The 10,973-nt window shown below is 52.5% G+C and overlaps 1 protein-coding gene across 1 annotated transcript; it reads right to left on the bottom strand.

Annotated features, from left to right (window-relative positions):
* Positions 1-3: 3 nt before the first annotated feature.
* LOC6501880 (leucine zipper putative tumor suppressor 2 homolog) lies at positions 4-10,872 on the bottom strand. Its single transcript, XM_001966713.4, has 7 exons — positions 10,471-10,872; positions 3,170-3,772; positions 2,841-3,051; positions 1,709-1,841; positions 1,507-1,648; positions 1,128-1,445; positions 4-1,066 (listed from the first exon to the last, which is right to left on the bottom strand). Exons 2-7 carry the CDS (start codon positions 3,761-3,763, stop codon positions 302-304), a joined length of 2,163 nt encoding a protein of 720 aa, XP_001966749.2. The 5' UTR covers positions 3,764-3,772; positions 10,471-10,872; the 3' UTR covers positions 4-301.
* Between the last annotated feature and the right edge of the window lie 101 nt (positions 10,873-10,973).

The following is a 10,973-nucleotide window of genomic DNA, read 5'->3' as shown; positions in this document are numbered from 1 at the left end:
TCGTATGTTTGTATTTACTTTTATTTCATTGCATATACATTGCGTAGGAGGAGGTGCGAGCACCCACATATAATATAAATATTATATCCAACCACATACGACCCCTCCACGTATGCAGAATCACAATTCTCCTTCTGTGCAGCTACATTTAATAAATTAATCATATACATCCACATATAATTTGTAAAATAATAAAAACAAAATTAAATATGCGTATTGTCAAAAAAATATTGGATAGTCCTGGACTGGTCCTGGACACGGATGTTGTGTCTTTTGGAGCAAGGACTTGTTGCTTCCCCCTCTAGTGCCCGTTGGCGGCCTTCGCCCTCTGGCCCCCGCCCTTCCCCTCCTCGTTGGGAGCTCCTGCCTCCACCTGGGAGTCCAGGCAGCGCAGCTTCTGGTACATGTGGATGTAGTGGGCCTGCAGCTGCTTCTGGTAGCCCAGCACCTTGTCCTTCTCGGCGCTCCACTGCCGCTTCTCCAGCTCCAGGTTCAGCCGGAAGTCGTCCAGCTTCTGGCGCAGCTTGGCAATGTCCTCCGCATACGTGGTGGACTCCTCGATCAGCGTGTCCAGCGTCTGCTGAGGCGGCTGAAGGGGCTGGAGCGGCTGATGGGACTTTCCCCCATGGCCCGGGTCAATCTGCAGTCCCTGCACCAGGACATCCAGCTTGGGCAGCTCCTTGGGCGCAGGTGCTGGGGAGGATGTGGTGCAGCTGCGAGTCTTCTGGCAGATCTCGTTGAGATTGTCGAGCTGTTGCTTCAGCCGTGTGTAGCGTCCGCAGGGCTCCTCGCCGTACTCGTGGGCGATGGCCAGGTCGGAGAGCTCCTTGCGAAGCTTCGCCAGCTCGCTGGTGAGCGCCCCGATCACCTGGTCCTTGAGGGTGATTATCTTCTGAAGCTGCTGCGTGTCAAGTGCGAGTGAGGATTTCAGCTGCTGCTGCTTCTGCCCCTCCGAGGCCGGCTGCTTTGGTTGACTTTGGCTTGTGGTTGGGTCAGAGCTGCTGCTGCCACCGACCCTGTTGTGCTTCAGGCTGACAATCGCATGGTCCTTGGCATTGATTTCCAGCTGGAAGAGAGTTTAGTTATTGGCAGTGGGTCTAGTAACCTCAGCTATCCTTCCGCCTTACGTGTGCCTCCTTGAGCTGCGTCTTGAGCAACGCTATCTCCCCGTTCCGCTCGCACACCCGCCACTCGCTGTCCTCCAACTGCGTCCTGAGCGCCTCCAGCTGCTGCTGCAGCTGCTGCGATGTGCAGTGGGCGTGGTCCAGTTGCTGCTGCAGTCGGCCGACGTGCTCTGACTGGCGCAGCTTGTGCTGCTTCAGCTGGAACTGCTGCAGCCCCAGGAGCTGCTCCATCTTGCGCAGCTTCAGCTGGCTCTCCCGCTGCTGTCCCTCGTAGAAGAGCCTCAGCCGCTGGTTGTCCTGCTCCCAGTTAGCTTCCTTGTCCTGGACAGCGACAGGGAAAAGGATTACCAATAGGAAAGAGGTTTTGTGGACGTCTTCTTACCTTTGTATTGTGCTCCACGGCCTGGCGCAGGTAGGAGAGCTCTGAGTCGCGGTCCTTGAGCGCCGCCTCCAGCTCCGAGATACCGGAGTCCGAGGGCGACGGTGTCAGATCACTGCTTCCCACCACTGTGCCGCTGCTTTTGCTGCAAATTTCCAAATCCATCAAGAATGGAAGGCACAAGGATTGAAAATCACAAACTAACCTGCTCGCTCCATCGGGTCTGTCATGGCTTCCACTTCCCAACAGGTCCAGGGACAAGGCATCTTCGTTACCAGATCGCTGCAGGATGCGGTGGTTACGGCGTCGGGCAGCAAGGTGACGCAGATCTGTAGTACCTTGGGATGGAATGGGACTAATGGTTATAATTGTATACCAGTTGGCAATAATAGAGTTTCTAATAGAGAAGATTGTGGATTTTACATGGGGGTTTTGGCGCAGATTTGTGGAGAATAGAACTGCGAATCTTTTAAGGTACTCCGTTTGAGAATCAGATGAAAATTGGCCAAGATATGGACATGGTATCCTGGACTTTACAAGGGGTCCCATAGAAAAAATTTGAAAAATAGGGGTCCAAAATTTCGTGTTGAGGTTTTGATGCAGATTAATGGAGAATAGAACTACGAATCTTTTAAGGTACTCCTTTTGGGAATCGGATGAAAATTGGCCAAGATATGGACATGGTAGTGAGGCCAAATGGGGGATCCTGGACTTTACAAGGGGTCCCATAGAAAAAATTTGAAAAATAGGGGTCCAAAATTTCGTGTTGAGGTTTTGATGCAGATTAATGGAGAATGGAACTACGAATCTCTTAAGGTACTCCGTTTGAGAATCGGATGAAAATTGGCCAAGATATGGACATGGTAGTGAGGCCAAATGGGGGATCCTGGACTTTACAAGGGGTCCCATAGAAAAAAATGAAAAATAGGGATCCAAAATTTCGTGTTGAGGTTTTAATGCAGATTTATGGAGAATAGAACTACGAATCTTTTAAGGTACTCCTTTTGAGAATCGGATGAAAATTGACCAAGATATGGACATGGTAGTGAGGCCAAATTGGGGATCCTGGACTTTACAAGGGGTCCCATCAGAAAAAAATGAATTCGTGTTGGGATTTTGATGCAGATTTATGGAGAATGGAGCTACGAATCTCTACTCCTTTTGAGCATCGGATGAAAATTGACCAAGATATGGACATGGCTACGGCCCACTTATGGGGATTATGGATATTGATTATGGATTGTGGGTCAAGATATAGACAGTTTCAGGTGAGTTTTATGGAGGACCCCTGTTTTTAGAAGGAGTTGAGTTGAAGAAGTATTTGGGGCGCTACTTACTGCCAAACTTCTGGGAAACTGCAGGCAGAGGGGCTAGGGAGGGAGTCGATCCATAGCCGTACCGCTCCCCCACCTGGCCAGCCGCCTGCTGTGGCAATTGTTGCTGCTGCTGCTGCAGTTGCAGCTTCTGCTGTTGCTGCTGGCACGCGATGCGGTAGTCCGGTTCGAATGGAATCGGCTTGAAGGCGATTGGCCGCAGAAAGTTGCCGTTCTGGAAAGTAAACATTACGTTGATGGGAAGTGCTCACCTCAACTTATAGCTATTTGGCTCAAAAAGTATTTGGAAGTAAATCGTTTAGAAAATGCCATTTCTTCCGGTGCTGCCTCACCTGTTCCGCCTCGCCCTGGTGGTGGCGACTTCCGCCGGCAATGGGCGTGGTCCGGCGCAGCGGCTGTGGCTGCTGGGAGAGCATTGCTGGCAGAGATTGGAGCCCCTCCTCCTCAGCGGTTGGGCCGCTGGTCGATGCGCCGCTGCCACTCCCGCCGCCACTCCCTCCGACTACGCAGCTGCGGCTCAGCTCGAACATTTGACGGATATTCTGGAACTTGCTTCGCATCTGCGCACCCACGCCTCCGCCCACTCCCTCGTCGTCCAAGTTGCTGTGGCTACCGAACTTCTGGCTGAGGCGGCGTTGCTCTTGGCGCGACTTGAGGGTGCCTGTGTGGAAGGGCTGTCCCTGGCCGGGGGTCCCCTGACTGAAGTGCAGCAAGGGCGACCCGAGCGAGGACTGGCCCAGGTTGGGGGTGCTCCGCAGTGCGAGCGGGGCGTTGTTCTCCAGGGAGACGCTGCGCTTGTGGCCGCGCCTGCCTGCCGGCAGGGTGAGGCTGGAGCAGGCTGATCCAGCGTTGACTGCCACCGGCGGCGTCCCGGGCGGAGGGTCCACGGCGTGGGCTGGCAACGCCATGTGGGTAGCGGCCGACATCCGAGAGAGCTGGAAAGCGGGACACTATTAGTTAAGTACTATTAGTCGGAATAATCTATTTCATGTCGGAAGTCTCCGAGGCTCTATAAACTCAAATCAAGAAACGAAACTCCAAACTCTGACCTTGCTTGGCTGACCCGGCTTGGCAGTTTCGGACATGCAAGCCAATTAATGAACCAGAAGGTGAAAGAGCCACTTAATCCGGTTATGAGGGGTTTCAGCCAATCTATTAGCGAAGCACTTCCCTGTGCTTCCCCACCCTTTCCCGACTTCCTATCCAGATCTTTCTATCTAGCCCGCCTCCATGTCGTTTGCCGCTCAACGGGTAACGTACCCCACTCCCTGGGGCCTTTTTGTGGCATCATTCCACTCTGGTACGATACTCGCTGGAAGCCACTCGGTTCGGGGCTTTCTGGTGGTCCACTCCATTACAAATGGCTAAGACACAGCCTAGAAACGGCCGAGAATCGCCAGGCGATGGAGAAATTATAAAAAAGAAAGACTGCTCCGAGCCTGGCTCTTCCAGTTGGATCTTCGGGCCAAGCCCACAGTCCCCGGAGAGTTGGAGGCATTCATCTCGAAGTGGCTTCTAACGGTCTGAAGCTGGCACTTTCTCGTTTGGTGTCGCATGACCCATATTTCTTTGTTTTTGTCCAAGAATTTCCATCTGTCCCCCGGTCCGATCCGAGTGATCCGCGTGATCTGGGCGATAGCAGGCCACTCGAAACTTGGCCAACGAAAAGTTCTTGGCCAACTGGTTTGGCGACTCCGCTCCCCTCTGGGTGGCCTGCCCTCTGGTGGATCAAGCTCTTGGCCCTCACGGTGCCAGAGATATCAAATCGGGGCTAAGGTCAAGGTCAAGATGTCGAGTGGCCAGAGTCTCAGAGCCAGAGCTGTCCTCAGAAGCCGTTGAAGTCAGAGGTAAGGACTGCTCTAACTCCAATCCCAGCTCCCTAGGCTTTCTATTTCCCGGAATCGCCACAGATCTCTGCCAGCGTCTTTCTCAGTCCAAGAACCAGTCCGGCCCGGCAACTGCCCCAGTTATCAGTGGCAGATAAGTGCTCCTGCGCTTCCCGCAGCGATCGCTGTTGCAAGTGTCGCAGCTCCACGGGGCCCGACCGTTAAGCACTTGTATTAACTCGGAACGGTTAGATAACTGTCAATCAAGCTCGGCGGCGACCGGTTATGTGGCCGATACACTGCAACAAATAAGTGGCAGGGGAGCAGGGTGCGAACAGAGTCTGGCAGAGCTTCTGCCAGATTACCATAGAACAGAAGAGATGCTCCATCATCTGGAGATACAAATTAGATGGAGACTGCTCCCGAAGACGACCAGTGTATCCAGGTATCTGCCTGGCGGCTCGTATCTTTGTATCTGCGCGACGTGTGTGACCATTGTGTGTCGCGGCTTTGTGTCTATTGGCTTGTTAAATGGCCAGCAGTTTGCCGGGGGGGTCTGCAGGGGCCCTGCTGCAACGCTCCAGTGCGGCAACTGGAAATCTTAGCCACAAACAAAGCCGCCGATTTCCAACGGCGACAATTTCCACAGCAATCAGCCCGAGCGGACAAAGACGACATAGTCGCTTACCTGCCAATGTAATTTATTTACTTCTGATTGCGAAACCCCTCGGCGGAGGCGCCCCCCTCGGCAGCCGGCTGTTAGATTGGCTGCGAAATGTATCTGCGAAATGTATCTGCGAAAAAATGTATTCTGCCAGGGTGCGGAGAAATATGGCTGAAGCCCGCAAACCGAAAACTAAAAACCGAAAACTGAAAGCCGAATTAACCGAAAAAACCAGTTTTGCCAGCCAATTCTTGATGGTCACTTTGGGAATGTGTTGTTTTCTGTTTATTGTCCGTCAGATTTTTTGTGGCCTGTTGAAAGTTTCTATGAATGAAAGTCTTTAGAGCCGAAGAGCCGAAGAGCCGCAGAGCCGCAGATCCGCATCGATTGGGTCGGGTATCTTGACCCCAAAGTGTGGCGGAAAAAAGTGCCCAAAAGTGCGCCACGCGGCGTATGAGTAATATGCGTTGCAGGAACTAAGTTCCACAAACAAATCGCCAAACTGGTCCCAGCTGAGCTTAGCCAATGCTTTTTCCCACGCTCGCCAGTTAGCCCAGTCGGGCTGTTAGCCAGTTCGCAGTTGGCCATTTTATGCATACCGAGTGCTAACTACCTTGGCTCAGAAAACACAAATACACATCACAGTGCTGGGTCTGGGTCTGGCAGGCACACTGGGCCCCTGATTGCATTCATGGGGGGATGACCAGCCTAGTGCCAGTCCCCTAACTCGGTCACCGACTGATAAGATAGTCCTCTTCCCTGCCACAGATAGCAGGAGAACTTGCCAGCTCTTAGGGAATGTATAGACCTTAAAGTCCACCCCCACAGACTATAGTCCTATGGCTCTCTGACTCATTCAAAATACGGCCCCTTTTAGCCCGTTCCGAAAGCACTGTTCCAACGCATTCGAGTCACCGATTCGCCGATCTCGGCTTTGTTTTGTTTACTTTCCGCCAAGTACTCGTATTTGCCTTGTTTCGCCTGGCTCTTGACTGACTTTTGTGGCTTTTTGCATTCGACCGAGTGCCGTGAAGTCCGAGTCTGGGTCGGAGGAGAGAAAATGCCGCCGAACCGAAACAGAAACAGAAACAGAAACTGAAACCGAAACCGAAACTGGGGTTATTTATTGTCGATTGTGAGTTTTTAATTGAATTCATTTTAGACAAGCCAGCGGCTGCTGAGCGGGCCAGAGATAATTGCGATCAGATCTTGGGAGGGATGGGGGTGCAGGACGGCGGTACTAGCTCCGCAGTGCCCCATGGACGGTGCCGTCCAGTATTGGCAGTTACGAAAGTACTAAGCCAGAGCTGCAGAGCCGTGACGAAAGGTAAGCTCTTCTGCTGCTCACAGTCTATTATTAAACTCCGTGGCTGCAGTCTTTCTTCAAACTTTCCTTCAGACGCAATCCATGTGAGACCGATATGCATTTCAGGTTTTATATTTGTTTTTCTGTTTCGGTCTCTGTGGCGTTCGATTTTGAAACTATCTGAGTGTCTGTGGGGCTCTTCGTTCACTTTCGATTATTGCAACAGGTCATGGGGCAGCGATGCATTTGGCTCTGACGTCACATCTCTTACGAAGACGATTACGATAGCCGGCGCCATAGATCCCACCTATATGGTGCACGGGGGGACAGAAGCAGGGGGTCTCCCGAGCCTCAAAGCCCGAAATAAAAGGCTTTGGCGGCTTTGTTGACTCTGGGGAGGGCCTGGGGAGGGGCCTGGGGAGTGACCTTGAGCCGTGCTTTCGAGTAGGAAATCGTAGAGCCACCTCAACGCAGCTCCAATCACGTAACCCGGCATATTCGTTGGATGTGTGTGCGCCCCGGTTGAGTCAACTGGTTGCTGGCGGGAGATCGTGGGAGCGCGGTTCTAGCATTGCTCGCCTCCCCCGGCGACCCCAGTCACCACTCCCCCAGCGAAGCCCCTCTAATCTGAACAGATTTCTGCCAAAAGACGAAACCAGAACCCAGTGCGCCGCTGAAAGGATCCAAACAAACCAGTTGTTTGTTTTCATTTCTCGCAGTGCAGCAGCGATCGTGAGTGAAAGGTGCAGCCCGGCAGGTCTCCCCTCTCCCAGAATCGGATTGGAACGGATCGGATTGGCGCTCGGCTCTGGATCTCAGGTTCCATTCCCATCGCATTCGCCACGAGATCTAAGGCCCCCGGCAGTTGCCAGTTTCTGCTGACTTGGCGTTTCGGACTCCCCCCTGGGGAGCCAAATGCCACATCTATTGATGGCTGTGCGAAATTTGTGTGTCTTCTTGCCTCGTTTCGGGGCATGACGAGAGAGTCTCAAGGAGGCATATGATTCTCTTCAGGACAGGAGGCACTTTGTCCTGTCCTGTCACCTCTACTGCACACCACATTACCACTCGATTTAGGCCACTTTATTGTAGTTTTCGAGCCAAACTCAAAGACCAGGCCTGGTGCTAAGACCCGAAAGGGTACACCTGGTACGTGGGAAAGTTTCCTGTTTCTAGTGGAACTCGGATCCTACCTCAGGTGGCCAGCTAACTCGGCCGCACCAGTGGCCAGTGAAAGCTTGCATGCGGCATGCGGCATGAGGCATGTGGCATGTGGCATGTCTCCGGCTCTGGCTCTGGCTCTGGCTCTGAAGCTGCCTGCTCTGCATTCGTAATTGCCCGGATATCGCAGGTTAATTGACCGAAAAAGTGAAGCACACTCACGAAAATACCAGAGAGATAAAACCCGATTTGCATGGCCCGCCAAATGTGGCCAAAAGCCAAATATGCTGGCCCAGAGCATTTAGCCAAAATCATAGAGAATTTTGAAACATTTTGGCGTTGGAACGCCAACGCCAACGCCACGGCCAGTCGGGCAGACAATGGCAATAATTTAAGGTCAATTGGGCATTCGGCCTATGGCTTCTGGCTATATATAGAGAGGGACTCCGAACACCATTCTTTCGGTTGCTGTTTCTGCTTTGTTTGTTTTGCCTTCTTTTTGTTTTTGGCCACAAAAGTGGACTACAAATTTGATTTGATTCGAGCCCGCATGGATGGTTTCGATTTTCGATTGTGTGGATCCGACTGTGGGTGTTTCTGATTCGTTGTTTTTGATGGAAAGCCAGAGATCTGTGAAGCCGGAGAAGCCCCCGTTCGCTCCAACCAGGCCCCGTCCCCGGCCCCGGCCCAGGCCCAGCCCGTTTAAGTCTCATGAATAGTTATTCCCCATTAACCGTAACAACAGAAACTAAAAATGCTCCTAGCCATGCAACTTATTACTGAGTTATCTTGCTTCGTAATTGTTATCTCTCCCCGCCTCGAAATTAAAGCATATGTGGTGCGGCGAAGACTCCTACTTCGGACGCGGAGGGGAAAATAAATGCAAAAATGCAAAACACGAATCGCCGATGAATGGTGAGAAAATCTCTGGGCGCGCCGGTAATTAGATGCGATAAGAAGACGAACAAACCACTCAATGATCGGGCATGGGGCATGGGGCATGTGGCATGGGTGGGTGGTAGTGGAGCTGCTCCTGGAAGTAACGGAAGTGGCTAAGCCGAGGGTTCCTCAACTCCATGTAGGCGCAGGTCCAGTGGAAGCCACTTTGTTTATCAGCTTAAGTCTGGAGCCCCACTCGAATGTGGTCTAGAGCTCTGGTTCTATGAATTCTAGAGCTCTAGAGCCACATAGTACCTCCCTCCTAGAGCAACAATTATTCCAATTAAATGTCAAGTGGTGTGAGTCAGGAGACTGAACTTTGGAGGCAATTAATTAACAATCGAATAGCTAGATTGGAGCCAGCAGAGTAACAAGGTTGATCAGTGACCTGGAGACCCAGGACCGTCTAGAACAGAGGCTTTTCTCGCAGTGTCACTCTCCAGTCCACTCTCCTCCAGTGTCCCAGTCACTCAAGTCGAGAGCCACCTTACCCTCTTTCACTTGCGCTCCACCTCCGTAGCGGCATCAAAAGTGATCATAAATCTGTGCAACCTGTATGCGGCAGGACCGGATTTCCACCAGCTCCTCGCATGCTCCCGCCCCCGGAGGAGCTCCAAGGAAACTCTGGCGAAAAAATAATAAAAAGTGAATCTCGGCCTGGTCCACTTCCACTTCCACTTCCACAGCAGTCTCCGCACTCCAAGGTGGCCTCTTTTCTCCGTTCTGTCTTTTCGCCACTCCACTCTGCTTCTGCCATTTTTGGGCAACTCTTGGCTTTTTCTTCCAGTGCCCGTGGAACGAAATCATATTTTTCGGCGCACTTGGCCTTAATTGCGCACGAGCGAGTGCCTTTCAATTCGCTTCCCTCTCGACCCGACCCGCTCCGACCCGCTCCGACCCGCTCCGACCCGGCCGAGCCACAAGAGAAAATGGCACAAAGTAATGCCAAAATCGCTGGGAAGACAAAGCCAAGAAATTAGATTTCAACCGCGGCGATAATGGTGCGGTAAGTGAGTGCAGAAGTAGGGGATCCTCGGGAAGCTCCACTCTGGGGCAGGCATTTTTGGGCCAAGTGCAACTGCCCAGCCCAAGCCATAAACGCAAAAACTCGGTCAAGTTGCCCGAGTCGAGCCCATCGTGCCCCCAGAGGCCCGGTTCGGATAGGTCAAGTATCTGCCCCAGCCGTTCTCCGTCTGTGGAGCACTTTATGGGCTTTACGAGTTTACGAGCTTACGAACAAAAAGTTACAACAAAGTGAAGCAGTAATGCGAGCCAGCCAGCCAGCCAGCCGGAGGAAAGTGCTCGAAGCCCGATCCGCGAACTTCTCCAGAGGCTGGGCAGAGGACAGAGCGTTTTCTTACTTTTTCATATTCTTTTTCATACTTTTGTGATTCGGGTCTCGAGTGCTGGCCGTTCGGCGTGGAGTGGGCCTTCTCCGCTTTTTGCCAGTGCGGTCAACAGGTTCGCTGAATCTTCGATGGAAAAATCCAAACCGCTCGATAGTCAAAGATGGTTCTTCGAAAGTCTTGGGCCAGAGTGAGAGACTGAAGAGCTGGGCCAGTGGGAGCTCCGAATCCAAAGTCTATTTCCAGGTCTGGACTCATAGTATCCCCACTTTAATGGGTCTCTGACTGGATCGGACAACAACTCCAACAGAACACTTGTTAGTTAGTCCACTAGTCTATTGTCTCAGTCCCATCTGAGTAATCGAAGTGCACCTTAGGAAGTACTACTCACCTCTACCTCTTCCTGTCCTGTGATTGTAGTGGCCTCGCTGGATATCCTTTCTTTTCGGAATACTCGTTGGTTGGTGGCCCGCTCACAGAAACTGCATTATTTTGATGGTTTCCCTGTTCCCGCGACACCTCTGGCCACAGACACTGATCCCCAAGACACGGCTCTCCCACTGGCTCTGCCACTGATTCCAAATTCGTGTTCACTGAAGTCGCACTCAAAAAAAACACAAATCTGTTTTCAAAAAACCGTTGCACCTGCAAAGGTCCCAGATTGCTGGTTTTCCCTTCGCTTTTTCCGGCCGACTGCGGCTTGGACTACGACTACGACTGCGGCTGCGGCTGCGACTGCGACTTTCACGTCCCAGCGCCAAAGTCAGACTGAGCGCCAGCCAGCGACCGCGACAGAGCAACGGAGTGGCAGAGCGGCAGCAGAGCAGCAGCGCAGCAACTTCAGCCCCACAGGCGGCGTGGAGCGCGGGGCGTGGGGCGGAGGGGCCGTGGCCG

The sequence above is a fragment of the Drosophila ananassae genome, chromosome XR, assembly GCF_017639315.1.
Source record: "Drosophila ananassae strain 14024-0371.13 chromosome XR, ASM1763931v2, whole genome shotgun sequence".
Taxonomy (NCBI): domain Eukaryota; kingdom Metazoa; phylum Arthropoda; class Insecta; order Diptera; family Drosophilidae; genus Drosophila; species Drosophila ananassae.
This window is presented reverse-complemented; position numbering and strand designations above follow the sequence as displayed.